A 27,567-nucleotide genomic window follows, 5' to 3' on the forward strand; every position below is an offset into this window, starting at 1 on the left:
GGTCAGAGAAATTACTAAATTGTTCTGTCAAAAAAAAAAAAAAAAACACACACACACAAAACCAACCAGCATGCCATGATCATGTTTTTACTTCAGTAGATTCAGGGATGTGGCCACTGAGCTGACTCAGTGACTAATCCCTTAGGTGACATCAAGACTTGAGTGATGCTGTGAAGAACTAGAAAACAAGACCTTTGTAACTTGAAGATCACACACTTCAATTTTGCTAGACTGCTTTACTTGTGAAAAAGAAAAGATTATCGTGGTAACAGTTTGGAAAATTTGCATTTTATGCTCTGAACATGGTTATTAGAGATGCTTTCAAACAAAGCGGTTTCTTCTTTCTTTTAATATTAAGGAACATATTTTTTTTCAATTCTGACTTTTCTGTGTGGGATACTTACAGTTTTGGTTTTGCATACTTGAGTATACTTAAATCATGATGGCAAAAGAAAAAACATAAAGTTTGAGATAACAGATTTCCCATTGCTTTTAGTAAGAATTATAAGTTATAAGGGACATGGATGAAGCACAGTTGTTCAAAGGCTTGGGTAGCATCTAAAGCCCACAGTTCCATCCAGTAACTCGTATACAGGAAACTGTAGTACTTGTAGTCTTAGCACTCAGGAGGTGGATGCAGGAGGATCAGAAGGTAGAGGCAATCCTTGGCTACAGAATGAGTTTCTGTACATTAGAAAGGCATTTATAACTAACTTGTAAAACATCAGCCACTCTCCCAGGCTGGTCTTAAGCAGCCATGGTAAGGTCCCAGACACTGCCATGAACATTCAGTGTAGCACAGACAAAATTAAAATGTACATTTGAGGTCAGGAGATGGCTCAGTGGGTTCAATCCCTAGAACCCATATAAAAAGCAGGATGTGGTCATGGTCATCCCTATTCCCCATGCTCTTGTGGTGAGACAGAAGGCAGAGATGGGAGAACTGTCCGCAAGCTCATGGGCTAGCTAGCTTGGAACACAGAGTGCAGCGTCCTACCTCATAGCATATTGAGAGAGAACTGACTCCTGAATGCTGTCCTCTGATCTCCATGCATGTGCCATGACATGCCTGTTCCTTTATTCCCCCACACAGAAAGATTAATTAATATTAAAACATTTATCTTTGAGATGAACAGATCTTAGGATAGCCGGGTATGGGGCATTTCTCCATAATTAATCACATCGTGCAATTATTTTGAAGAACTACTTAAGGATGAACAAAGTAATTTAAATGTTGAGCTAGGTGACATACAGTGGAGAATATTTCCTATAAAATACAGAAGGGGTGAATATGGTCACCTGCATAATGTGCATATACAAAAAAAATGTCACTGTGATGCTTATTAGTTTGCATAATTAATGTAAACTAATAAAAGTTACCCAATGGAAATCCATGAGATTCTAAGCTGGTTTGGATGTGGATGGAAGGATGGGTGCCTGCTTAGAGCCCATCTTTGCAAGCAATGGTGCCGGGTTCAGATATTACTGGGCTGTCCGAGAAGGGAAAATGGAAGAACAGAGTCAGACAAACTTGAACATTGTGATCACTTTTCTGGTCATTGTGAATGAACACAGTTCTATAAATTCTCTACCATGAGGACTATTTAAGTCTTTGGACCCAGTCTCTATGCTACCTTTATGGATACCTTTTATGCCAACTAAAAGGACCTGTGTTCAATTCCCAGGACCCAGATGAAAAGTCAAGCAATAAGCCAGATGTTTGTAATCCCAGTATAGCAGAGGAAGAGACAGGCAGATCCCTGGAGCTTTGCAGGTCACCCACCCTTCACTACTTGTCAAGTTCCAGGCCAGGGAAGACCCTGTTTTCAAAAGCCAGATAATGAGCACCAGCGGAATAACATCAAAATTGACCTCGCCCTCCATTTGTTTACACAATATGTATGCCCCTACATAAACATACATGCACACATAGACAAAAGGAACAGAAACAAGAACTCTCTCCCTGTGTTGACTTCTAAGTGTGCAAATAGAATAGAATTCTCCAGAAGGCATTTGACATTTTATTTTTGTGTCATTTTAACAACATTATAGCCCACTGAGGACATTTATATTTAGAATTCCCCAATTTAGTCCCAAACTCTTTAAAAGCATGAAAAATGAGAGATACAGAGACTTTCTGTGTGAGGTCCAAAGTCTTGTTCCTCATCCCATTTGGCTGTCACATTGTTTAATGAATTAACTTATGTGATTCAATTCACATTCTTTATTCCTTCCTTTTAAAAAAAAGGAAGTTGGAACACGAAGGAGTAAAGCAGCTACAGCGGAGAAGCACACAGGCAGCTGGGGACACAGGAGGCCTGTGAAAGGCCAATTCATCATAAGCACTATGAGGATCCAAGCACATCCAGGTTGCCCATGGGTCTGTATCCTGGTAGATAGAGAGACAATGTGTCTGCCTCCTAATGGGTGCTCTGTTTTATAGATGCTCAATGACGCTCTCTCTCGTGTGCAATTTTGATCTTGTTTTTCAAACATAAGTTTCCAAACTTAACTACACGAAAGGCCAGCCACGGTGGCAAAAAGACGCAGCGTGGCTTGTCAGGAAGCCTGGGATATCCAGAGAGTAGGAGCCACAGAGCCAGATGAAGCAAGAGGGAGCAGATTCTTAATCTAGTGGGCCCCTAAAGAATAGCTTCTCCTGTCTTGTATTTCTCCCCAGAGAATGAGTCTATCCCCAGTGTACACAGCACCCTGTCTACACATATAGATAATGGCTTCATCACTCAGGCAATGGCACTTCCACTGCAAGCACAAGTGGCCACCACTGCCTGTCCTACCAGCTTGTAACATTTCTTTCTCATTTCTTCCATTTCATTATTCATCACTAGACTGAATAGAGTATGCATGAGTGCAAGTGCATGTGTGTGTTCATATGTGTACTTATTCACATGGAGGTCAGGGGTTGATTTGGGCTTCTGTTTCCCTGAAGCCCTCTATACTGTTTTGGTTTTTTTTTTTGGTTTTGTTTTTATTTTTGTTGTTCTTTTGTTTTGATGTTTTTGTTTTGTTTTCATTTCTGGGGTTTTTTGTTTTGATTTTAGTTCTTTTGAGGGGGTTGTTTGCTTTTTTGGTTTTTGTTTGTTTGTGTTATTTTGGCTTTTGGGTTTTTTGGTTTGGTTTGTTTTTTTTTGTTTGTCTTTGTTTTTTGAGACAGGGTTTTTTTTTTTTGTTTTTTGCTTTTTGTTTTTTGTTTTTTTTTGCCTGGGTGTCACTGGTTGGGCTGTGCTAGGCAGACTGTAAAGTCCAGAGATCCTGCTGACTCTGCATCCCCAGTGCTGGCATGACAAGTGTGTGCCACCACAGCTGACTTTCACATGGGTGTTAGGCATGGAACTCAGGGAATCTTAATAGAGCTTACAACACCAACCATTTGTACCTTGACAAAAGACCTGGTCTTTAAACACTAAGAACTAGGCACAGGATTCTTGTTCTTATGCCCATACTAAGTGATGGTTCATAGAGTATGGCTCAGCTATGAGAAGTCCTAGGTAGGGGTCGGGGTCTCTTGAGATTTAAAGCATACAAAGCCATCTGGCTTGGAGCTACATGTTTTAAATCCTAGCACTGAGAAGAATAGCATGTAGATTCCTGGGACTCCCTAGCCAGGCAGCATAGCTAAGTTAGCAAATTCCAGGCTAGTGAGAGACCTTGTCACAAAACAAGCAAACAAAATAGACTAAGGTATAACAGCTAAGGTTGTCTTCTAGTCTCTATGAACAGACATGTGTACCCATATACCCATATACACCTGTACAAACAGACACATCTCACATACATATACATATGTGCACATGTGTGTACACATATCACATACACACACAGCTATACACAGGTACATAGACATAGTTACACATGCATATGCACAGGTATGCAGACAGGTACATGCATATAGGTACATGTGCATACACATGAGCGGCTCATGGACATTTCTTCAGCTCTGGGGCAGAAGTGCTTGTCCTACTTTGCCTGCATTCACATTAAATAAGACAAGTTATAATTCACACAAGGACTGCATTACACAATGCACCCAGGAAGGTACCCAGCAATGAAACCCTGACCCTAATTAATGTGTACAAAACAATGGGTATAAAGCTTGAATACCATGAGTTGTGGCTCTGCTATTTCATAGTAAATGACAATAGAATCCTCTGGACAAAAACTTACACCACCAAGGAAACCCAAACAAACTACAGCTTTCCCAGAGGCTGCACTTTCACACAGGGCAGCTCCATCCAGGGAAATGATGCAAGTTAGAAAATCTGTGTCAGGTGGAGTAAAGATATGGAGACCTTGTCACAAAACAAGCAAACAAAATAGACAAAGCCTAAGGTATAACAGCTAAGGTTGTTATATTACCATATTAGGAAGGACCAAATTTCTCAGCTATTCTACAAAATTCAGTATGTGACCTGAGAAAGATGGATAACCAGGAGATCCAGCAGCACAGTCAGTTGTGTCTTCCATAAGCTGTACCGACAATTTGTGCCATCTTTACAACGCTATGATTGGTGAATAAAGGGAGCCTTCCAGGAACTTAGTGCTGCCAAACCCATTCTACCCTGCAACCACTCTGCTCACCCTCTCCCTCTTTTCCAGCCAGAGGATAAGGACATGCCTATATGTCTCAGAAAACAAGCATTTGCTGAGTGACCCAACAAGATCTTTTTGTTTTTATAACCCATGCTCCATCTTATGGATGACCCTAAAGCAACAAGCACAATGGACAAAACACTCTCTTTTGTGTATCTTGAATTCAAAATAATAACTCCATTCTCTCTAGGAGGAGGAATAATGGACTAAGGTATAGAGAGGAAAGAGTTCTGGAAATGTACCTTTATTAGTGATCTATGAAGGAGAACAAATGACATCATTTTGTTATGTTTGCACATGTGTATGTATGCATGTGCATATCTGAACATGTGAAGGCCATTGGTCAACCACGGCCTTCCTTACTCATTCTCTCTCTTACTCAGTTGTGGTTTCTGAGTCAGAGTATCAGTTTTACTTGGAAAACTCACTGATCACCTAATACTGGCCATCTATTGATCCCAGGCATCTTCTTGTCAGTCACTGTGATCTTCATAACCTCCTCTGGCCTTGGCTGTCCCTCAGCCTGCTCCTCAGCCTGCCCAACCTCATACAGCCCAACCTCCATTCTCTACTGTTCAGGTTTTCCTCAGTGCTCCATCTTTTGCAAATTCTCTTCATGTAAACCCCTCTCATGTACCTCAAGCATATAACACAGACATCTTTTACCTCCACACAACAGGACAACATGATGCCTGCTCAACCCTCCAGGCACATCTAGAACCTGTCTCAAGGAGGCACTTTAGGAAACACTGGTATAAATAAACACATTTAAGATTTCTCAAAGTAAAAGTGACTTGATGGCTCTTAGGAAGAAAACCAAACCAAACACATTGGTATCCAGCCAACAGTCAGAAACACAGTGTACCTGGTAGGCTGTGATCTTGGCAGGTTCTTCCTTTTTCTGCTCTGGAGATCCTTGGCTCTGCAGCAGACTTCGGACAGTTTCTTCCATTCTAAGAAACAGAAGCATGAAGACATTCTTCAAGATGGTTTCCCACTAACACAGGGCTGTCAGTCATCTTCTCCGGGTGTATTTCCCAAGCTTAGAAGAGTGAATTCCTTCTCCTTCTACTTCCTAAACTAAGGATTTGAGAGATGGGGAATAGAAATTAGGGGTAGAATATCTGCTTAAGATATGCAAATCTTTTGGGTTTAGTTGAAAGAAGTGGGGGATAGAGAGGAACAAAGGGACAGAGGGAGGGGAAGGAAGGAAGGAAAGAAGGAAGGAAGGAGAAAGGGGGTAGAGAAGGAGGGGAGATACATGGAAGGAAGGAGGGTGGAGGAAAGGGCAGAATGTGGGCAAGAAGCAGGGGGAGGGTGAGGGAATGAGAAAGGGTTGGTGGGAAGAAGTAGGGACATGAAGTCATTACAGTCAACCTATTCTTGGTTTGGGCATCTGTATTCACATGTACACGTCTCCTAGCCCCTCTCTTCACTTACAACTTCTCCTTTGTAATTCACTACAATAACTCACAGCAATCTTCCTGTGATTAGTGTGCCAAGTTAACAGATCTTGTATAACAAAATTTTTCCTGGGAAGATGCAAGACACATGTCTACTCACCCCAGATAGGAAACCCATGCGACCAAAATATGGATACCACCGAAATCCAACATGGTGAACTGATGAGTTTTTTGGATTTACTTATAGGGATAGAAATGACTCACAGACAGCTGCATCGCCAAAGCCCAGCCCAGCATGGTGACAGGTCACAAAACTGGGAACCTGGAGCACACTGCCCAGCCTGCAGGCAGCTCAACAGGTTGGAGAGTATCCTCTTCAGGTACCTCAGTTGCTCTAAATCTCTTCCAAACAGCTTGGCTGGTTTCTGCTTTTTCCAGGCAGCTGATCTACTCTGAGAGTGTTTGTAGCTTTGCTTGTCTAGGGTTGGGGGTTCTTCTTGGTAGCTTGGCTTCACTTTGTTGGAAGGGGATTCTCATCTTTTTGTTGCTTATGCTAGCAGGGAGGGGACTGGTGAATCTGATCAGTTTTAGGGACTTCCTGAAACTATTTCGAGTCCTTTATGTTCCTGCTTAAGGAGATTCCCTGGAGGATGGAATGTTTCAATCATGCAGGAAAATGTTACACAACAGTTCTTTTACACATGTGTTCTCTCTAGTGACATACTGCTGTTTCTTTCCATGGTGGTCTTCCCATGTCAGCACACAAGGATATCCTTCACTTTTTTCAACTGCTTCTAAGAACTTCATGGTGTCAAGTCCCCGGCAGATATTTAACCATCCAGTTACTCAATTTAAATTGCTTCACAACTTTGCCAACGCAATCAAGATCTTTATCTGTATCTTTCAAAGTGATTCGTGAGTATGTCTAAAGCTTATACTGCAACATGTTCCATGGCCCAATCCTTAGCTTTAAATACCTACTTCCAAAGCCTCCTGTGATGTTAACTCCAAGTATTAACTTGGCAGGATCTAGAGCCAGCATGGAAAGACATCCCTGTACATGTGTGAGAGAGAGTTTATAGATTAGAATAACTGAGGTGAGATCCACTCTGAATTTGATTGACACCTACCATCTCTTCTCCTATGATAATTTGTATTTCAAACTGAGCTAAAATAAAGTCTTCCTCATGTTGTTTCTGTCAGGTATTTTGATGCAGCACAAAGACAGGCAACTAATCCAACCCCCATGGTCCCTAAAATGATACCTCCTTCCACATGTGACACTAACTTACATTGTTGCTAAACGCTGTTTTGTGAGTCCCCTTTATTAGGGACAGACACCTCATCATCTACTTTCTGGGTCTGCATCACAATCCAGTCAAGACATTCCCTAATGTCCCACCAACCTCTTTGAAATCATATACTCTATAGCATTCACTTTGTCCTTAAAAAAACCTCCCAGTTCAATGCACTAATATTTCACACATGCATGTCTTTCCTCCTAGAGTACATGACAACTTGTGTTATGTGGCTATAACTCATATCTTTCATGCTTGCATTCATTTACAAATAAAGTTACTACTCAGTAGACAGCGCATATCTGTCAGTTCATTTTCTAAAGGATAGCACACTTACAATGAGCCAGGAGTATTTCAACTCTGCATATATGATGCTGACATTGGTCCCCTCCTCAAGGACTCAAAGGTCATAATTCTACCAAGAAGAACACCTGAGCATCAATGTTTATTGATGAACTATGACAGCTAAACTACGGGATTCACTTAAGTGTCCAGTAGTAAAGAAATGGGGAAGGAAAATGTGGTGTATATACATGATGGAAATTTTCCAGATATTTAAAAAACAACCAAAAAAACCCAGTTATGTAGTTTGCAAGGAAACATAAACAAGAGATAATCATATTAAGTGAATTTAGAGAGTCTCAGAAAGATAAGTATCACATGGTTTCTATCTGTTTTCTTTTATAGTTCCTATGTTTAATACAGGTACATAAAACCAAGCACATATAATGCACACATGCACATACACATGTAGGACAGAAAAACAGAAGTGATAAAGGAAACACATGAAATTAAGAGACAGCCGGGAAAGGTAAAACTGCCCCCCCATTTTCAAGTCTTAAATTATTAATAGCTTAAAATTGAACAGAGCTCATTGAAGAACTGTCTCATCTATTAATCATTTTAATGTACTTTAGGAATATCATTACATCTATTTGGAAGATGAGAAAGCTGAGTTAGTGAAAGGTTAGATGGCTTACTTAAGGGGCTGTGGTTAGGTGGGGGAGTGTGAGCAAGGTTTACTGACCCGAGTACAGCAGCCCCTTCTCACTAACCTGAGTACAGCAGCCCCTTCTAATTGATTTCACTGAGATTTAGAGGAAAATATTCCAAGTAAAAATGCAGACTTCTACTAAGAACTTCTCTTTGAGAATGCCTTTGCTATGCTGAGTCTGTGAGTAACTACACTGTGTTTTATCAGTGAAGGAATTAAGGTCTGCAGAAAGAAAAAAAGAAAAAAGAAAAAAAGAAAAGAAAGGAAGGAAGGAAGGAAGGAAGGAAGGAAGGAAGAGAAAGAAAGAGAGAGAAAGAAAGAGAGAGGAGGGAGGGAGAGAGGGAGAAAGAGAAAAGAGAGAGAAGGGAAAGAGAAAGAAAGAAGAAAGAGAAATAAAGAGGAGAGAGAAAAGGAGAAAGAGGGAAAAGGAAAAGAGAGAGGGGAGAAGGGATGAAAGAAAGGAGAAATGAATGAAAACAGAGGGAAGACAGGAAGAAGACAATGAAAGAAAAGAGAACCACTAGGTTCCCAGGGCTGTGAGGCAGACCTGATGGCACTACCTGCCAATGCTTCGTTCTGTTTGTATAGGAGAGGAGAAGTTGTTTCCAAGGTGTTCATCTACTCCAACATAAACCATCTAAGTTTTCATATTGTTCTCAAACTTGCCTGACGCATGGCTCATGGTAAGTTTTCAAATATGCCCCATATAAGGTCATTTTAGTACACAGCAATCTATGTGACAATGGTCTGCTGAGATTTTCTCTTGGTGACACTGCAGTGTGTGGTTGTGATGGCATCCTTCCTGGCTTACATAAAATGACAGACTCTTCTTACAACTCATTTCTCGGAACACACTTCACCATCTTCATAGGCGGTCAGTATCACAAACTCCTTAGTTTCTTTATTTACACCCATATGACTTAAATGCATCCGTGTAGTCTGAGGTTGGAGAAGGGGCTGGGGAGATGGTTCTGTTGGGAGAGTGCCTATCATACAAGCATGGGTACCAGAGTTTAATTCTGAGAAACCACATTAAAAATTCCAGGTATGGTTCATGCTTGTGATCCCATATCCAGGTGACAGACACTGGAGTTTCCTGCAATCCACTAATCAGCCAGCCTAGCTGAACTGTGTACTCCAGGTTCAGTGAGAAACCTTGTTTCAAAAATCAAGGTGGAAAGGAACAGAACCTGTGGTTGACTTCTGGCCTGCATATATATGTGTACTTGAAATACACACACACACACACACACACACACACACACACACACACACACACACACACACTGAAAATAAATCCATGTTGTTTTTTTCTTCTACTAACTTAAAAATAACTGTCTTGGCATACCTTGCTGAGTTACTACTCTTGTGTAATTAGAAGTTCTTTGCAGAAGTCACTAGATCAAGAAAAAAGAGCCTATTAATCTCTCTCCTGTTCTTTTCTTTGGTTTTATACTTAAAAAATAATAATAAAGGTATAAAAAAAAAAAGCAGCTCCAGACAAGAATTTGTTAAGACCATCTCACGCTATCCAAACCCCGTAGTAATACTGGGAATATTAGCAATATTACTAGGAATAGTAATATTTGGCACAACTCGAAGGTTATTCAAAAGCAAATTTTTTTTAAAGCTGCAGCTTGAAATAGAGGCTTTTGGGCACACTTTAAACCACTGCTAAGAAAATCAAGTTAATATTTTTAAAATAACCTTTATGAATCTGGTCACAAAGAAAAGCGTTTTGTATGTGATGGGAGCATTCTGTCACTTATCCCCTGATGGTACCTAGTTAAAATTCTCATTTCCCAACCCTCTGTTTGCCTGGGAAACTAAAAAGAAAAAGGAAAGAAAGGAAATCACAGAGCCTGACGTGCCCTATTGCTGCTTTACGCCTGTGACGGTTTCCTTTCCTTTACTATTTGATGAGGAGGGTTCAGATTCCTGGTCCTCTCCCAGCACACCATCTGCTTTCCAAACGTGATGAAAATAAGCCAATTATTCCCATGAGTCCAGGCTTGGAGAGAGGTTTCGGTGTTTGCTTCCTTCTAAGTGCTTATAGGTAAGGTTTATCTTTATCCACTAACCGTAAGCAACCTTTCCTCATTCTCCCTACCTGAGAGTAAATCACTTCTTTTCCCAAACACTGGTCAGGAACCTATTACAAACAAAAACTTGTAAGAAAAATAATACATACTCACTGAGATGTAATTAGTTCTCATGTAGATTAGCTGAGCCTGAAGTCTTTATTATACTTTATTTATCGAGTATGCACGTGCCATCTTACACTTGTGGAGGCAGAGGACAATGTGAGGGTGGCGGTTCTGTCCTTCCACCATGTGGGTCCCAGGGATGGATCCTCACATACTTTAGGGGGTCTAAAGCCCAAGGAAACAGCTCATCATCCTGACTGTGAAACATTACAGGGTTTATTTACAAGCAGAAAATGATTTGAACGCCGAAGACCTTCACTCAGTGAAACTCATATTAGAAATTATGTCTCCAGACATAAGTGTAGGGGTTTGCCTCTTCGTTTCCATTACAAGGTATTGAACTTGGGACCTCACTTCCTAGGTAAGCATTCCACCTTTGGGTAGATTACGATTCTTCCAGACTCAGGGTTTCTGGGATGATAGCTTCTATCATGTTATTTTTAATATATAGTTCTTGTTATAACCTGCAGCCCAAATAAATGCCCGTTGAAGGTTTTAAAACCAACTATCCAAGGAAATACATTTTTATCTCAAAGGGCATTCTCATTTCAACCAAATCCCACACAAATCATAAAACCACACCTTGAGTTCTTCTCTGCCTAAGGACAGCCTCTCTTTGAGTTTTCCAAATGATTGGACTCTCCCTGTCTTACAATAAAAATATGAACAACTGAGGGCCGAGAAGATGGCTCAGTTCATAAAGTGTTTGCCTTGAAAGCATAAGGACTCGAGTTCAGTCTCCAAAACCTGTGGGGATTTGTTTGTTAGTTAGTTAGTTTGTTTGTTTGCTCAGTTGGGAACGGCAGCAAATGCCCATGATCACAGTGCCGAGGAGGCTGGCATATACACCCCTGGGGCTCGCTGACCACTGGAGCTTACTATGTGAGTTACAGGCCAATGAGAGACTCTATTTCAACAAACAAGATAGACGGTGTCTGAGGAACAATACCTAAAGTTTTCCTCTGGTTTCTGCACAGATAGTAACACACACTCAGGTGCGTGCACATAGGTATACACATGCAGGTATACACACACACACATACACGCAACACACACAAGCACACACACACATACACACACATGCACACACAAGCACATACACATACACACACAAGCACACACACACATACACACACATGCACACACAAGCACACACACATACACACACATGCACACACAAGCACACAACACACACAAGCACACACACAGATACACACACATGCACACACAAGCACACATACACACACATGCACACACAAGCACACACACATACACACACATACACGCAGCACACACACACATACACACACATGCACACACAAGCAAACAACACACACAAGCACACACACACATACACACAAGCACATACATTCACACAAGCACACACACACAAGCATGCACACATAAGCACACACACACACACACACACACACACACACATTAGTCTCTGGGTTTCTCAAAGTCAGAGGTTCTGACTTGTTTTCAAATGCTTTTACTTTTCTTCCTGGCTCTCTCACATAACTGTCATTACTGAATAATTGGTCATTACTGAGTAATTAATTGGTCAATAAGTGTGTGCTGAATTCATGCCATACTTTCCCCTCTAACTTATTCTCCAGCCGTGTGTTTGTTTTTTTTTTTTAATAGACTTATAGCATATATAGACATAACGCACCAGAGTGATGTTCCAGCTAATTCTGGAAGGGCATGGTCCTTAGCTGTGACACTTGGGGCTGAGCTGCTGGGACCACTGTTCCTTGGTAAAAACAACTCCAAAGCCTTATTCTTTTGACCACATTGACATCCCATACTTTTCAGCCCAGTTCATTAGCATTGGTACCTAGTGCTACTGTAGAGTGGTCAGAGCTCTTGAGCTAGCCTTTAGCCAGGGAAGTCTTTTCATGTTGACTCTGGCAGAGATATTACAGCCCGTTTCTCTGATGCATGGGGTAGAGAAACAGAACACCTTAAGAACAGACATATGCTGCCCGGCCTCCCATCCCCCATGAAGATTCATTTCCCCATTCTGCTACGATGACTTTCCTCAGTGACCCGCCAGGCCTACTATCTTAACTTCAGTGAAAAGCTTTCCCCAAAGACAAGCACACAAAACATCAGCTGGGAAACTTATTTCCTTAGAGGGGACAAGCGCCTTCCTTGGAAGAGAACACATTTAATTGTGGAAACAGGAGTGGTCCATGGGTTACGTGTGACTTGGGATGCTCTTCTCTGAATCTCTGCCCATCTGCCAACACAAAGTCAAGGGGAATCCTGAGAATGGAGAATTAAAAATCTCATGGAACTAGAAACTGGCTCTGCGGAGCTGATGCTTTTTTATTTTTTCCCTAGATGATATATATTTTTAATTCAGCATAAAATTTTGCAAGAATTTCCACTCTATGCTGCCTGGAAACTGTGGTGCTCTAATTCCCTCAGAGGGATGCAACAGCATTTCCAAACAGATCGAAAGGTGCCGGCCCAATTGGAATCACTGAATCTTATTCACTCTGGGGCCATCGGTATGTGAGTAGAAAGCCACAGAAATGTCTCCCTAGGCAGGCTTGTGCAAATTCTGCATCAGGAAACTTGCCGTATGAAGAAGCTCCAGTTGAATGAGAAGACAGCTATGCATTCAGTGGCGAAACCGATTTTCCACACAGAGTGCAAAAGAGTCTCCTGAATGTTAACAAGTAAATCCCGAGTGTTCCTACTCCCCCGCAGCAGAATGCAGAACTACATTTATGGGTATGCGTGTTTGTAGAATTCCACTCATCCTGCAAGGGAGGGAGACAGAAAATACCATGTGGGCAAGTCGCTGCCAGAAAGAAGTACAACCACAGCTGCCACTGTCTTGCTTAGATAATGCGAATGCAAAGTGAGTGGCTATACTCCCCCCGCAAAAAACCCCACAAGATGTCTTTATTTCTTACATAGAATGAATGTATTAATTACTAACATAATTTTATAAGTACAGAATGGTTAGTGTTGGCTGGGGAAATGAGTCTGAGGATAAAATACTCCTGAACACCCATATTTGAAAACCCAAAGCCACACAAAGCCAGGCATGGCAACACACAGGTGTGACCCAATACTTCTATGGTGAGAAAGGGGACAGTCAAGAGGATTCGTGGAAGCCCGTGGACCAGCTAATTTAGCATATACTGCAGTGAACCTCAAAGAGACTTTGTCTCAAATAAGGTGGAAAGCAAGGACCAACACCCAAGGCCTTTTCACTTCCGCCCACATGCCATTCCATGAACACAAATAATATACATATCACACACACACACCATACACCAAGATGAGATTAATGACACCAGCCCTCATAACCAGTCTTACATACTTGTAAATATATAATTTCTAAACCCATTCCCTGTAATATATTTCATAGACTCCCTTTAAAAAAAAACAATACTACAGATAAATCCAGCTTAAGTTTGTTTTCCATATTTCATTATCTGGAGTTAAATGTTTGGAGTACAAGCTTGTATAAAATAGCTTGAATGTTAAGAAAATTACTATTTTTACCAAAAATGTATCATTTGGATATGCATCTTTAGACTGCTGAATTCTTAAGTTGGTACAACTCTGAAGATACCAGACAGATCTATAGTCTCCATATTTATGTTTATTGGCCATTTGATAACAGGAAAGGCTGTTTTTAGTGTGACGAGAGGCTATGTGGGAGACTCGAGGAAATGAGTGTACCAACTCAGGAACTTGTTTGTCCCTTTTCTTAAAATGATAAGTTTGCAATTTCATTCATCTTACAAAACAAAAAAACAGAATGTCGACTAGAATTCTCTGCTCAGTGTGCACTGGGGTTTCACAGGCCTGTAGTCAGAGGGAGAATTCAGATGTGTGAAATCAGGTGTACTTGTTGCCTCCTAGGAAGTGTGTTTCGTGCCTGTTGTACCTGGCTCCTCACTGTATGGTTATGACACTCTACAACACTCTCTTTTTCTGCTGCAAGATATGCCTGAGGCATGGGGAGATAATAGCGGAGTCTATAAGGTCATTTCCTTGCAAACATAAGGACCAGCACTTATAAAATATAAACCAGGGTTGTGATGTTTTTCTGTAATGGCAGCGCTGGGGAGCTGGAGAAGGAGAGATTTTGGGGCTCAATAGGACAACTAGTTCAGACCATTGGAGAACTCTAGTCTAGTAAGAGATTCTGTCTCAGATAGTGTCTAAGTGGAATGACACCAAGGTCATCCTCTGGCACACACACGGTTTCTTTTTCTCTTTCCATTTTTCCTATCGAAGAATAAAGGTTTAGGTGCAAATCAATATTCACTCTGATCTCAATAATATCCACGATACCTGTTAAGTGACTACTCTTATCTGCTGTTAAGTTTTGGTGGAAATTCAAGAGAAAGACAACAACTGGCCATGTTGAGAATGGAATCACAGCATTACATTTTGTGGGAAAGAAGGTGTAACTATGGTGGGAAGGCACTTTAAGGATTCAAAGATTTGGTCTATGCCAAATACCAACAAAATTTTTCATGGGATCTACTGTTAATTCCTGTGATTCCTACAATATACACTTACCCACAATACTTCAGACTAGCATCGGGTAAGGAAGCAGAGACTATGCACTACCACACACCTTAAGCACACTGTGTTACTGATGGCCCTCCAGCCTCTACCTTTACACACAGTAATAATGATTCAGATGCTGAGCTCGAAAGCTAAGACCTCAGATGTCTCTTTCCAGCTATAACTCTGGATACGCCCCTTCCTTTTTATGGGTATGACAAACTTCTGTTTCCTATTGCTAGCTAGCTTAACAGAATCCAGAATCATCAAAGAGATGAATCTCTGGGCATGTTTGTTAGTTTCCAGACTCAATACATTGAGGTGAGAAAGAAAACCCACCTTACTGGAGGCATCATTCCATGGGTGGAGTACCAGAGCAAATGGAAAGAAGAAAGCAAGATGAACACCAGCCTTATCTCTCTGCATCCTGACCACAGATGCAACGTGATCACCTGTCTCACACAACTGCCCATGCTCTTTCCCCACCACGATAGACTGTACTCTCATACTGTCAGCCAAAATAAATGATTTGTTCCTTAAGCAGCTTTTGTTGGGTATGTTATCACAAAAACAAAAGTAGTGACTAATTTGAAGCTAGTCCCAATTACCTTAGAGTGGTGCTAGGAGAGAGCACAGAACAAAATGTAGAACATGTGTTAAGTTGATTCTGGGGTTGTTATGTCTTTAAGCATAGTTATTTTGGCAGTCTAATACTATCCGAATTGAACACATTTTAGTATTTAGGTAAGAAGGGTAGGACACAGACTCTGTGGAAGCGAAAGCCTAACAGATTGACACTATGTAGATACTTAGTATATTTAGTTACTTTTCTTGCTGCTGAAACAAACTACCTGTCAAGAAACTATTTAAAGGAAGAAGGGTTACTCTGAATCAGAGTTGGAATACATGGTGCAAAAGACACGGCGGCACCAGCAGGGCTCCCTTTGGTGCCTCACACCCATGGTCAGGAAAGGGAGCATGAAGGGGAACAGGAGTTTGCTTCAGAAACCCAAGTCTCCCTGCTGTGACCCACTTCCTCCAGCAATGCCCCGCTTGCTTCCTAGAGGTTCTCCAACATCCAGAACAGTGGCAGCAGCTGGGTTCAAACCATATGAACCTATAGGGGACATTGCACATTCAACCTAAATCTCTAAAATACCAACACTGAGGGGAGCAGAGACAGGTGTAGCCCTAGGACTCCCTGGACCGCCAGTCTACCCAATTTGGTAAGTTCCAGACATCTAAGAAACCAAACTCCTTTGACTATTAAAAAAGCCCAAGGGTAATAAAAGTACTATACCCAGATGGTACATGACATGAAGAATAACCTACTGTAACAGTCAAGATAGGTTAGGTTGTGCAAGTGTAGCCTACAACCCAGCAAGCGATGTTCCTCTATGGTTTCTGCTTCAAGGTCCCACCTGTCCCAACTTCCCTCAGTAATGGATGGTGACCTAGAAGTGTAAGCCACAAAAACCCTTTCCTCTCCTAAGTTACTTTAACTCAGTAACAGAAAGGAACCAGAACACACAAGCAGTGTGATCACTGTCCCAGTTACCAAGGGCCCCCTTTCATCCTAAAATTATTATGATCTAGCAATAAAATAACTCGAGTAGCTGCCTGCTCATCCCTCTCTGTTTAACAAGATCATCATATCTAGGAAAGAGAAAGTAGGAAGTGTGGGGATTCATTTCTCTGCTTCAGCTTTAAGGGCTCTTAGCTGGAATTGCTCACACTGCACAGTTAACTGCCGGCATGGCTGGCTTGTTTTTTTTTTTTTTTTTTTCCCTGAGTACCCAGCAAGAAGAGAATCGGGCATTGATGCTAATGTAAGCCTTCTGTATCTGTGTGGCCTGAGTAAAAATCAGCTGCAGAAGTGCTACCTGCTGACTGCCTGCTTAGCGCAACTTCCCTGAGCATCATATTGAAGATGGGCAAGCCAGTGCCTTTCTCACTGTGTACATGTGTGCCTGTGTGCAACGGCACGCATGGGGAAGTCATAGGACAGCCGGAAGAAGTTTGTTCTTTCTTCCCACCACATATGTTGTGGGGATCCAACTCAGAGGCTCAGGCTTATCAGCAAGGGCATCCTCCCACTGAGCCTTCATCCTGCCCCGAGTGCAGCTTCTCACCCCTTCCTCAGTTGGCTGTTACTCCGCCCTTTCACTCAGTGACCTGCTGTCAGTGTTCTTTTGCTCACCTCCCAGCTGGACATCGAAGTCACCCTTCTTTCATGCATGACAAACTGACTACTAACCTACACAGTGAATTCTTGGAGCTTTTTGAATTGTCTACAGGTGTGCCCCCTCTGATAAGGGAGGCTTCAAACAAGCACCTTCAAAGTCAACTTTGCTTTGAGGAATGTGTTACCAGGCCTATGGTATGCCAGTTGGCAGACACATTCTGGTGCAGGATTTTTTATGATAAATGTCAATAATGTGGAAAGAAGCCTATACTTGCAAAAAGAGAACCTCATAATCTTGCAAGCTTTGTTGGTTAAAACAACGAAGCTTGTAGTTTCTATTGAGGAATTATTGCTTCAGTGTTTTTGTTTTGTTTTGCTTTTGTTTTTTAATGACAATGTCTCACTACGGAGATTTGGCTAGTCTAGAGCTTGCAATGTATACCTGGGTAGCTTCTGTATGCTTCACAAAGATCTGTATGCTTCTGCCTCACAAATACTAGGATTGAAGACTTGTGCCACCTTACCCAGCCACTGCACTGTTATTTACCCAAGAGAAGTGCTTCATATTTGGAAATATAGGAGTGTGAGAAACAGACAGAAATAAAAATGGTGGCTGAGTCCATGGCTTCTATATTAGACTAAAGACAAAAGGGTCCAGACTTATATCTTTTATTATAAACTAGGAGGTAGGAAAAGTGGGTGTGTTTATGTGCATGTGTGTGCACATATGTGTATTGATATGGGTATGTACATATATGTGTGTTCATGTGAATATAGAGGCTGGAGGACAATGTCAGGTGTTATCGGACCTTAGGTGCTATGCAGCCTGTGTTTTGAGACAGGTGACTAACAAGCCTTAAGCTGGCTGGCTAGTTTCTGCCCAGGAAGTCCCAGTCTTTGCTCTTCCAACCCCTGCTAGCACTAGGATTACAAGCACATAGCACCATGCTGGCTTTTTCATATGGGTTATGGTGAATGAGTCAAGGTCTTCAGGCTTGTGCAGAAAGTACTTGACCCACTGAACAATCTCCTCAGCCTCTAAATGAGTTTTTCTTTCAACTACATGTCACGATCATCTGGCATTTGTATGAAGATTCTTTTTGTTGTCATTTACTATGTGAAAAATGAGTTTTCTCTCTCCCTTCCCTGATCGTCCAAACATTATCCATCCTGCCTTTCTAACAAGTGGCCCACAGAAGGCTCTTCGGCCAACAAAGGCATCTCCCTTGACCCCCTTGCTGCAGATCACAAAACATTTATTAAAAGTCAAGATATCAAGGTCTTTATGAGAGTCAGGCACCAGGGTGCTTTAAAGAAGAAAAAAAAAGATTTTTTAGTTCACACAATCGTTTTTCCTGCATGAATGTATATGTGCAGCCTGAGTGCAGTCTCCTGCAGGGCCAGAAGAGGGCATCAGATGCCCCTAGAACTGAGTTAGAAGCCTTTGTGAGCTGCTAAACATGAATGCTGGGAATTGAAAGAAACCTTCAGCAAAGAGAGGTGCACTTAATAGCTGGTCCATGTCTCTAGCCCCACGTCTGGCTTTTTTAAAATATAAGTGCTCTTGAACACTAACCTAGAACTACCTCTCTGCTAATCTCATGTCCTCTGAGCTACTTACTTATACATTACCAGTGCTGCTCAACAGCACCCATACAGTCTGGTCAACCAGCCTTTCAGTTCTCCAGGTCTCCTGGGAGCTCCACAAGAAACCCAGCCAATAGTTCGAGTCAGTCTTATACTGTTCACCTCACAGAGTGGGGGATCAATTTACCCAAGTGGGCAGAATTATTGTGTAGTAATTCTCTCCAAGATAAAGTGTTCCATCTTGGAGGAAAGTTTCTTAAGACTGTGGATGTTCTAATTGGGGGCTCTTAGATACCCAGGAAGTAAAGGAACCACTGAGAAACTGCAGAGAGTCCCTGAAAGTGACCAGATATGCAAGGCTCATTTCTCTCAAATTTACATAAGAAGTAAGTACTACTGAGAACTGATCTCAAACCAGACCACCTGCCTGGAAGAGGCAGAGAAGCCAAGTTGCTTGGAAGGAACAGAGATCAGGCAAACTGCCTGGATGACGCTCAGCCTGACTGAGCTGCCTGCAAGCTGAGCAGTGAGCACCATCACCCATGCTGGGGTGGGCTCTGGTAATAAAACTGTCTCTGAGTCCTTTCTGAGCCTTGGAAGTAACTCCAATAAAACCTACTGGCTTGGCAAGTGGGGCTTCAGTAGTATCTTTAACTTGGTCATTTGTGGGTTCCCTAAACAGGGTGAATGGACATTTGTTCATGTATCCCTGAGAACCATGTCACACAAGATAAACCTCCCTAAACAGTGAAGTTACATACAGACTTACCTCATTTAAAGTGTAATTGATGCTGGAGGCTAGACTAGCTAGGCAAGTCCAATTTTAATTCCAATAGGGGGAAGCTTACCCAGTAAAACTTTCTGTAATATGACGAATCACTCTCCTTTAATTTCACTCCCATATCATTTTAGTTTATCTCTGTTGTCATTTGGCAATCACTGGCTGAATGGCTATCATGCTTTAGATATAAACAATGATCAAAATGAAGAAAAACTGCTAAGAATGGGAGGCAGTTGGACAAATGGTTAATCTTATACTGTAATTAGAGGCCAAAGAAGAGTTCTGGAGGCAAAAAAAAGGGTCTGAAAGGTTACCAGAGGCAGTGCAGAGGTGCTGGCCAGTGTGGCTTTTGTGTGCATTTTTGTATATATGCATGTATGCACGAATGTATGTGTATGTGTGTATGTATGTATATAATGTGTGTATGTGTGTGAATGTATACATGTATGTAGTGTGTGTGTGTGTGTGTGTGTGTGTAGCTCATATCTCTTTGTGCAAAAGCCAGAGGAGGATGCTTGGTGTCCTGCTCTGTCATTCTTTATTATTCCTGTGAGATAAGAAGCTAGTCTGGCACCCAGGAAGCCCAAAAAAAATCCTCCTGACTCTGCCTCCCAAGGCACAGAGATTGATTACAAGCACCCCTCCAGCCATGCCCAGATTTTTAAACAGGACTTTGGGATTTGAACTCAAAACTTCATGATTGATCATGAGTTGCTCACCCACTGAACCTACTCTATAGCCTGTGTTGATGCTTTCTGGCAAATGAGTAAGGATGTTGCATTATGGAAAAGTCATCTAATAATCATGTTGGTAGATTTTTAAGTTACTTCTTATAAGTTCCTGTCATAAGAAATATGCTTTAAGTGTCTGAAGAGTAAAACACATACACACATTTAAGTAAGAGCACTGCACTTAGGTGGGTACATGTATTAGCATTTTAAACAGAGACCATCTGGAGGATGACTTATTAAGAGATATATACATTTATAGTGTATCCCCTATTTCAAGGTAGTTTATTATTTCATTTTGGTTGCATGTGTGTGTCCTTGCCTGTGTGTGTGAGAGAGTGTGCATGTGTGATGTGCATATGTGTTCATATGTGTGTTATGCATGTATCTGGGTATGCATATTAACATTTATGTGGTTACACTTGTGTGTGTGAGACAGAGATTCATATGGATGTCTTCCTCAGTTGTTCCACACCTTATATACTGAGGTGCAATCTTCCACTCAAACCCCACTACTTAGGTAGTCTAGCTAGCCAGCTTGCTCTAAGTGTTTTATCTCCACCTCCTGAGAGAGTTCTGAGAGTTCTGTGGTGGACCACCACACCAAACCAGCATTTCCATGGGTGCTGGCAGATCCAGATTCCAGTCCTCTAACTTACATAGCAAACACTTTATCTGGTGAGCCATTTCCCCAGACTCAGAATTTATCATCTCTATATAAAGTGGAGTCAGTTGAGGCCTCAAGTCAACACTTTGCAAGTTTGCAAAATCAGAGTCAGCTGGCTCCTGATGCTCTAGGTGAACGGCTCTCAACCTGAGGGTTGTGACCCCCTTAGGGGTCACATATTAGACATCCTGCAGATCAGATATTTACATTAGCAAAATTGCAGTTATGAAGTGGCAGCAGAAATAACTTTATGGTTGGGGTTCAGCACAACAGGAGGACCTGTATTAAAGGGTCACAGCGTTAGGAAGCCTGGGAACCACTGTTCTAAGTGTTGCATATTCATGCCAGAATTGTGGATACTCAGATTTTCCCCTTGAGTTGTTGATACATGTCCTTCATGACCTTGGGTATCTTGGAGGAAGTAATGAATAAACACTCTGGACTGTCTGTTGCTAAGAAAGAATTGTGATGAGAGACTGGTTCCGATAACTGCAACATTCTCCAACCTCAAGGTGGACATTAAATAAAAGTCAACTGTCTTCCTGTGTTTTTATCAAGGAACCCTAGCTTTTATGCAGCACTTTTATTGCACATTCTTGCCCAGTGAAATAAATGTTGGAAACACACTGCCTTTAGGTCCAAACAGTGCCCATTTATTTTTAAATTGCCAATGGAACAAAAATGGAAGCAGCAAGGGTATGAGGGGGGGAAAGGGCAGAACATTTGTACGCTAAAACTCACTGTGAGGCAAATTTTTTCTTTGATATTTAATAGCAGAAGAGAAAGATGTACAATTCTCAGCTATAAAGACATGAAAGACGTACAATTCTCAAGGGTAGAAGAAAGAAAAGGGAAGCTCTTGAAAATTTCGCAAGTGATAACATTTTGTAAATAGCTGTGGCTGTTAATAATCGACTTACCGATGATATGGCTAGAAGCCATATTGATACCTACTGTCTATTTTACTTCATATGTGTATATATGTGCATGTGTGCATGTGCGCATGTGTATGTGGGGGCCCAAAGTTAATGTTGGTGCTCTTCTTTAGTTGTTTTTCATTTATCAAGGCAGGATTTATGCTGAGCCTGGAGCTCACCAATTGGGCAAGTCTAGCTAGCCAGCTTGCCCCATGTATCCCTGGTCTCTTATCTCCAGAGGACTGGGATGATAAGCTTTGACTTCACCTGCCTGGCTTTTACACATAGTTCAGGAATCCAACTTCAATCCTCATGCACTGGGAGGCAAGCAACTTGCATACTGAGACATCTCTTCAGCCCCTGATGTCTATCCTATGGCTCTGGCATCCTATCCAAGGCCAGGACTTTCTTTTGTCACTCTCAGGACTGACTCGAGAAATCTTGCAGCCCTCTGGTGTCTTCATCCCTGTAATTCTCCTTCAGTATTGGAAAAGATAATAGCATCTTTCCTATAGGAATGTTAAATGCCACTGTGCTAGTTAGTTTTGTCTCTGCCATAAGTACGGGTCATCTAAGAAAAGGGAAACCTCAATTGAGAAAATGCCCTCCTCATATTGGCCATAGGCAAATCTGTGGAGGAAATTTCTTGATTAACAATTGATATGGGAGGGCCCAGCCTGCAGTGACTGGGGCCATCCTGGGAAGGTGGCCCTGGCTGTATAATAAAAAAAAACAACTGAGCAATAAGAAGGATCAAGCCAGGAAAGCAGCATCCCTTCATGTTCGAGCATGGATTGCTATCTTCAGGTTCCTGCCTTGAGTTCCTGCCCTAGCTTCTCTCAGTGATGGCCTGTAACATGGAAATATAAGCAATAAAACCCTTATTTCCCCGGCTGTTTGGTAGAAAGCAAATTAAGATAGCCATGTGACAAGTAGTACATTGGACTTGCTCCCAGTTACTCTTGTTCCCTCACACCAGGCTCTGGGAGAGAAAAGCCCAATTTAACTACACATGCTAAGACTTCTGTAATGCTGGAAAGTAGGGGTGGGGTTCATTTGGTAATAACCCCTGAGAACACAGGTCTCCTAAGACTTAATTACCTGAACCTTGTTAGGCTCTGAAATGATATCTCGGTTTTCTACAACCAGGGAATGGATTAGTAGAGCTGCGTGGATCAAACTTCAATCCCCTTTGGTGACTATGGACTGTGACCAAAGCATGCAATGGGGACCTGCTATTAAGATGCAGCTAATTCCACCAGTGTCCACAGGAGACAGGAAGCATGTTGAAACAGAAGGGAGAAATCTTACCCACGAGCGGACTGCTGGGGGATTTGGGCGGTGCTCCTTCCCACACTTTCAGCTTGGAAGTTATATATGTTTCTTACACTAAGAGACAGACTCTTTCCTCCCTGATACCAAACTCCCTGGGAAATTCAATGTGTTCATCATCTCCATGGAGATACCAATTAGAAAACACAGCTTTGGGTGCCCCTGAGCCCTCCTTCCTGTGGCCATTGGTATGCTCCTAATATCCCGTCTCTCCTGTAATTTCAGACATTTGCTCTCATATTTTTGTGAGCAGTGAGTCCGTGTCTCTGTGTGTGTTTCTCTCTCTCTCCTGTCTCCCTCTCCATCCCTGCTTCTTTCATATAGTATTTTATTGACTGAGAATTTCATACATGAATACAGTGAATTTTGATCATGTCTGCCCTTCCTTCCTTCCTACTTCAATTCCTCCCAGAGTCCTTACCATTTCTCTCTCCCAATGGCACGTCCTCTTTTCTCAACATGCTTTTTCTGCACAGAGATGGGTCTAGAGCAGGCAATCTACTAGGACCCATCACTAAAGAAAATTGACGCTTGCTATCCCAGCGATTATCAGTCCAATAGGTCCTAAGCTGGGAGTAGTGCTTTGGGAACCTCGACCCCGTCCACTTGCTTGCTCTTGCATAGGCCTTGTGTAGACTCAAGGTCCACATGATCCCTTTAAAAGTATTTCCATGACACTGGAAAACATAAGGCCATTTTCATCTTAGTGCATCTTATGCTCTGGACACATTCACCCATGCCCCGCTCCTCTCCCCACCTCTCCCCCACATTGGTCCCCTTTGTTGCTCAGGTAACTTGCCCAAAGTCACACAGCTACGGAATCCTAAACTTTTAAGTAAGGAAAACATTATTAAAGGGTTATCAGTTATAACCCCAGAACAGATCAGAGCAGAGTTCTTTTGTGTCTGAGGTAGTTTTGATTCCTCGTTTATTGACTCTCCTGGTACTGTACTGAGAAGAGCCAAGCTAAAGCAGAAAAATAAAACAAAAAGAACTACCTTCAAATATATCCCCCTCCCATCAAAGCCTCCCATGATAAAGTGTAGTGATCTTTAAATGCATATTTCATGGTCCTTTATCTTCCTTCCCTTTTATGTAGCATTCTCATAAGAATACACACATTTAAATGTCTATATTAAACAGCAAATGTCTACAAGGGAAGTGAGCTAATCTACTGTGCTTCATTTCTAAAGTAACGTGTAGAAAATTTATGTCTTTCAAATATCTATCCATCTATTCATCCACTAATCCACCTACCGACTGATCAATCAATCTATCCATATAGCCATCCATATATCTACTTACCCATCCAGCAATCCATTCATCTCTCCATCTACTCATCTACTTATCCATCATTCAACTGATTAACCCATCCATATATTGATATACCTATCTGTACACAAATATATCATCCATCCATCCATCCTTTGATTAATCAACTGATTGATCCATTTTTACATCTATCTATCTATCTATCTATCTATCTATCTATCTATCTATCTATCTCCTACCCATCCAGCTACCATCTATCCATTCATCCATTTATTCAGTAAGATTGGATCATAATATTGCTGCATACAAAGAATACTTAAAAAGAAGACCAAGTCTTCACTTAAAAGGAACTACAAATGCTTAATGAGAGGATGACCATGTGTGCCAACAGGAAGGAGAGTAAGAAAGGAAGTAAGCTGGATCTTACTAAGAGAAGGGAGGTGAGGAGGGGGTGCATTTCAGAAGTTTTCAAGACTTGTAGCCATTGAGAATAAGACTTAGAAGGATGAATGAGGAGGATCCCAAGCAGAACTTGATGAAAATATGTTAAATCAGAGCAGTGGGAACACGACACATGTGAGTCTAGGGTATCAGAGCCCTTGTGAGTATAAGATACTGCTCAGAATTATCAAGGGAGAAAAGGAAGAGGGAAGGGGATTAACAGAAGTAGGGAGAAGGTCAACAAAAAATATGTGTGAGTTTGTACATGTATGTGTGTGTCTGTCTTTCTGTGTGTATATGTGTGTGACTTAAACATATTATGTACATATATGGGAATGGCATAATGAAATCCATCATTATGTATAATTAGTGTATGCTAATAAAACATTTCAGGATTAAGATGAAGACAGGAAAGGAAGAGAAAGAGACCAAGCCATTCTTAGAAGTAAAGAAGTTAAAATGGAAAGAAAACCATTTTCCCCCAAGACAACCTATAAAATAAGTCAATTCAGGGCTTCTTCTCAAGGGCCAGATCAATGCTGTGTCTACAAGGCCCAGGTCCTCAGTGTGTGGGAGGGAAGAGTCACAAGCATGCCAAAAATGACAGTTTGAAGGGGATTTAGAACTGGAAGGTACAGGCACATGGGCACAAAATACTGATGAAAATGAATTTCTGACCTGTTTTGGTGGCAGAAGTATTTTAGTTGAACAGATGGTACACCTCACCAAAATATGATGGAAACGAATCTTAACAGGCCTTTCATATTAAGGAATGATTTAGCAGCCTTCCCAAGAGATTTGGCATGCTCTTTGTCTAAATATAAAACAACACAAAGAGCCTTGTCTTTGGACTCCTAATGAAACAGCCTTGATTTTGTAGAGCGAAGTGTTTTCTGCTATCCAAAATGAATCATAAAGAAACCAGAGAAGCTGTTCCAAGCCTGGATACATCACTAACAGTTCTGCAAGGAAGTTCTGTCTTATATGTCTTATAGCAAGATTTTGTGTCTACCACAAGAAGATCCACAGAATCAATCAACTGGGTTCACAGGGCCTCGCAGAGACTGAAGGCACAACCAGGGAGCTTGTATAGTCTGACCTAGGACCTCTGCATATTTGTTACACTGTGTAATGTGGTCTTCTTTAGAGACTCCTAACAGTGGGAGCAGGAGTTGTCTTTGATTCTTTTGCTGGCTTCTCAGATCCTTTTCCTCATACTGGCTTACCTTATCCAGCCTTAATAAAAAGGGAGGTACCTAGTCTTACTGCAACTAGATATGCCATGTTGGGTCAATATACATGGGAGGCCTGCCCTATTACGAATAGAAAAGGAGGAAGAGTGGATAGGGCGAAGCAGAAGGGAGGTTGGGAGAGGGCCTGAGAAGAGCGGAGGGAGAAGAAACTGCAGTCAGGATGTAAAAATGATGTTGTTATTGATGAGGATGATGATGAAGGGGGAGGGGGAGAGGGAGGGAGAGGAGGAGGGGGAGGGAGAGGAGGAGGGGGAGGAGGAGGAGGAGGAGGAGGAGGAGGAGGAGGAGGAGGAGGAGGAGGAGGAGGAGGAGGAGAAGGAGAAGGAGAAGGAGAAGGAGAAGGAGAAGGAGAAGGAGAAGGAGAAGGAGAAGGAGAAGGAGAAGGAGAAGGAGAAGGAGAAGGAGAAGGAGAAGGAGAAGGAGAAGGAGAAGGAGAAGGAGAAGGAGAAGGAGAAGGAGAAGGAGAAGGAGAAGGAGAAGGAGAAGGAGAAGGAGAAGGAGAAGGAGAAGGAGAAGGAGAAGGAGAAGGAGAAGGAGAAGAAGAAGAAGAAGAAGAAGAAGAAGAAGAAGAAGAAGAAGAAGAAGAAGAAGAAGAAGAAGAAGAAGAAGAAGAAGAAGAAGAAAAGAGATTTTGCATCTGACAAATTCAAGAAGTAAGAGCCATGTTTGTCCAAAAGGACAGCACTGATGGCTACAAACCATGATGAACAACTTCAGATATCACAGGCCTGCTTGACTACTCTACTTTCCTTCTGTTGCTGTGACAAAAAACTGTGACCAAAGCCACTTAGGAGAGGAAAGAGTTTATTTAAACCTACAGGTTATAGTCAACATTGAGAAAGGTCAGGATAGGAGTTCAAAGGCAATGCCACTTCACACAGCAAACTTCTGATCAAGGAACAAAACAGAAGCCATGAAGGAATCCTCCTTATTGGTTCCCTTCCAGACCCATCTTAGCTTGCTTCCTAATACAGCACAGGACCACTTTCCTAGGGACTAGTACTGCCCATAGACGGTTGGCCCTCCTATATCAAGTAACGATCAAGACATATCACATAGACATTATACACAGGCCGATCTGATCTAGGAAGTACTTCACTTGAGGTACCTCAATCCTTTCCCATGTGACTCTAGGCTTTGTCAAGTCAGTAGGTAAAAGCTAACTAGGACATGGCCTAACTAGGGGAAAGGTACTTTGACAGGAAGCTAGAAGATCTGTCCATGCAAGATTTATGGACTGATACTCAAATGAAAATCCTTTTAAATGTGTAATTGAAAGACATAAGGAATGTCTAATGTCATCTATATTATATAGAGTTTGCACTGAATATTGGTAAAGGGTGGGG

The 27,567-nt window shown here is 41.8% G+C and overlaps 1 protein-coding gene across 10 annotated transcripts in view; it reads right to left on the reverse strand.

Annotated features, from left to right (window-relative positions):
• Positions 1–27,567, reverse strand: part of Nckap5 (NCK associated protein 5) — an 887,342-nt gene that overhangs the window by 334,522 nt on the left and 525,253 nt on the right. For all 10 annotated transcript variants that reach the window (XM_076941060.1, XM_076941057.1, XM_076941058.1 and 7 more), the window contains one exon: positions 5,477–5,564. In XM_076941060.1, coding sequence (XP_076797175.1) covers positions 5,477–5,564 — 88 coding nt within the window. The remainder of the gene's footprint in view (positions 1–5,476; positions 5,565–27,567) is intronic.

This window comes from Arvicanthis niloticus, chromosome 10 (genome assembly GCF_011762505.2).
Source record: "Arvicanthis niloticus isolate mArvNil1 chromosome 10, mArvNil1.pat.X, whole genome shotgun sequence".
NCBI lineage: Eukaryota > Metazoa > Chordata > Mammalia > Rodentia > Muridae > Arvicanthis > Arvicanthis niloticus.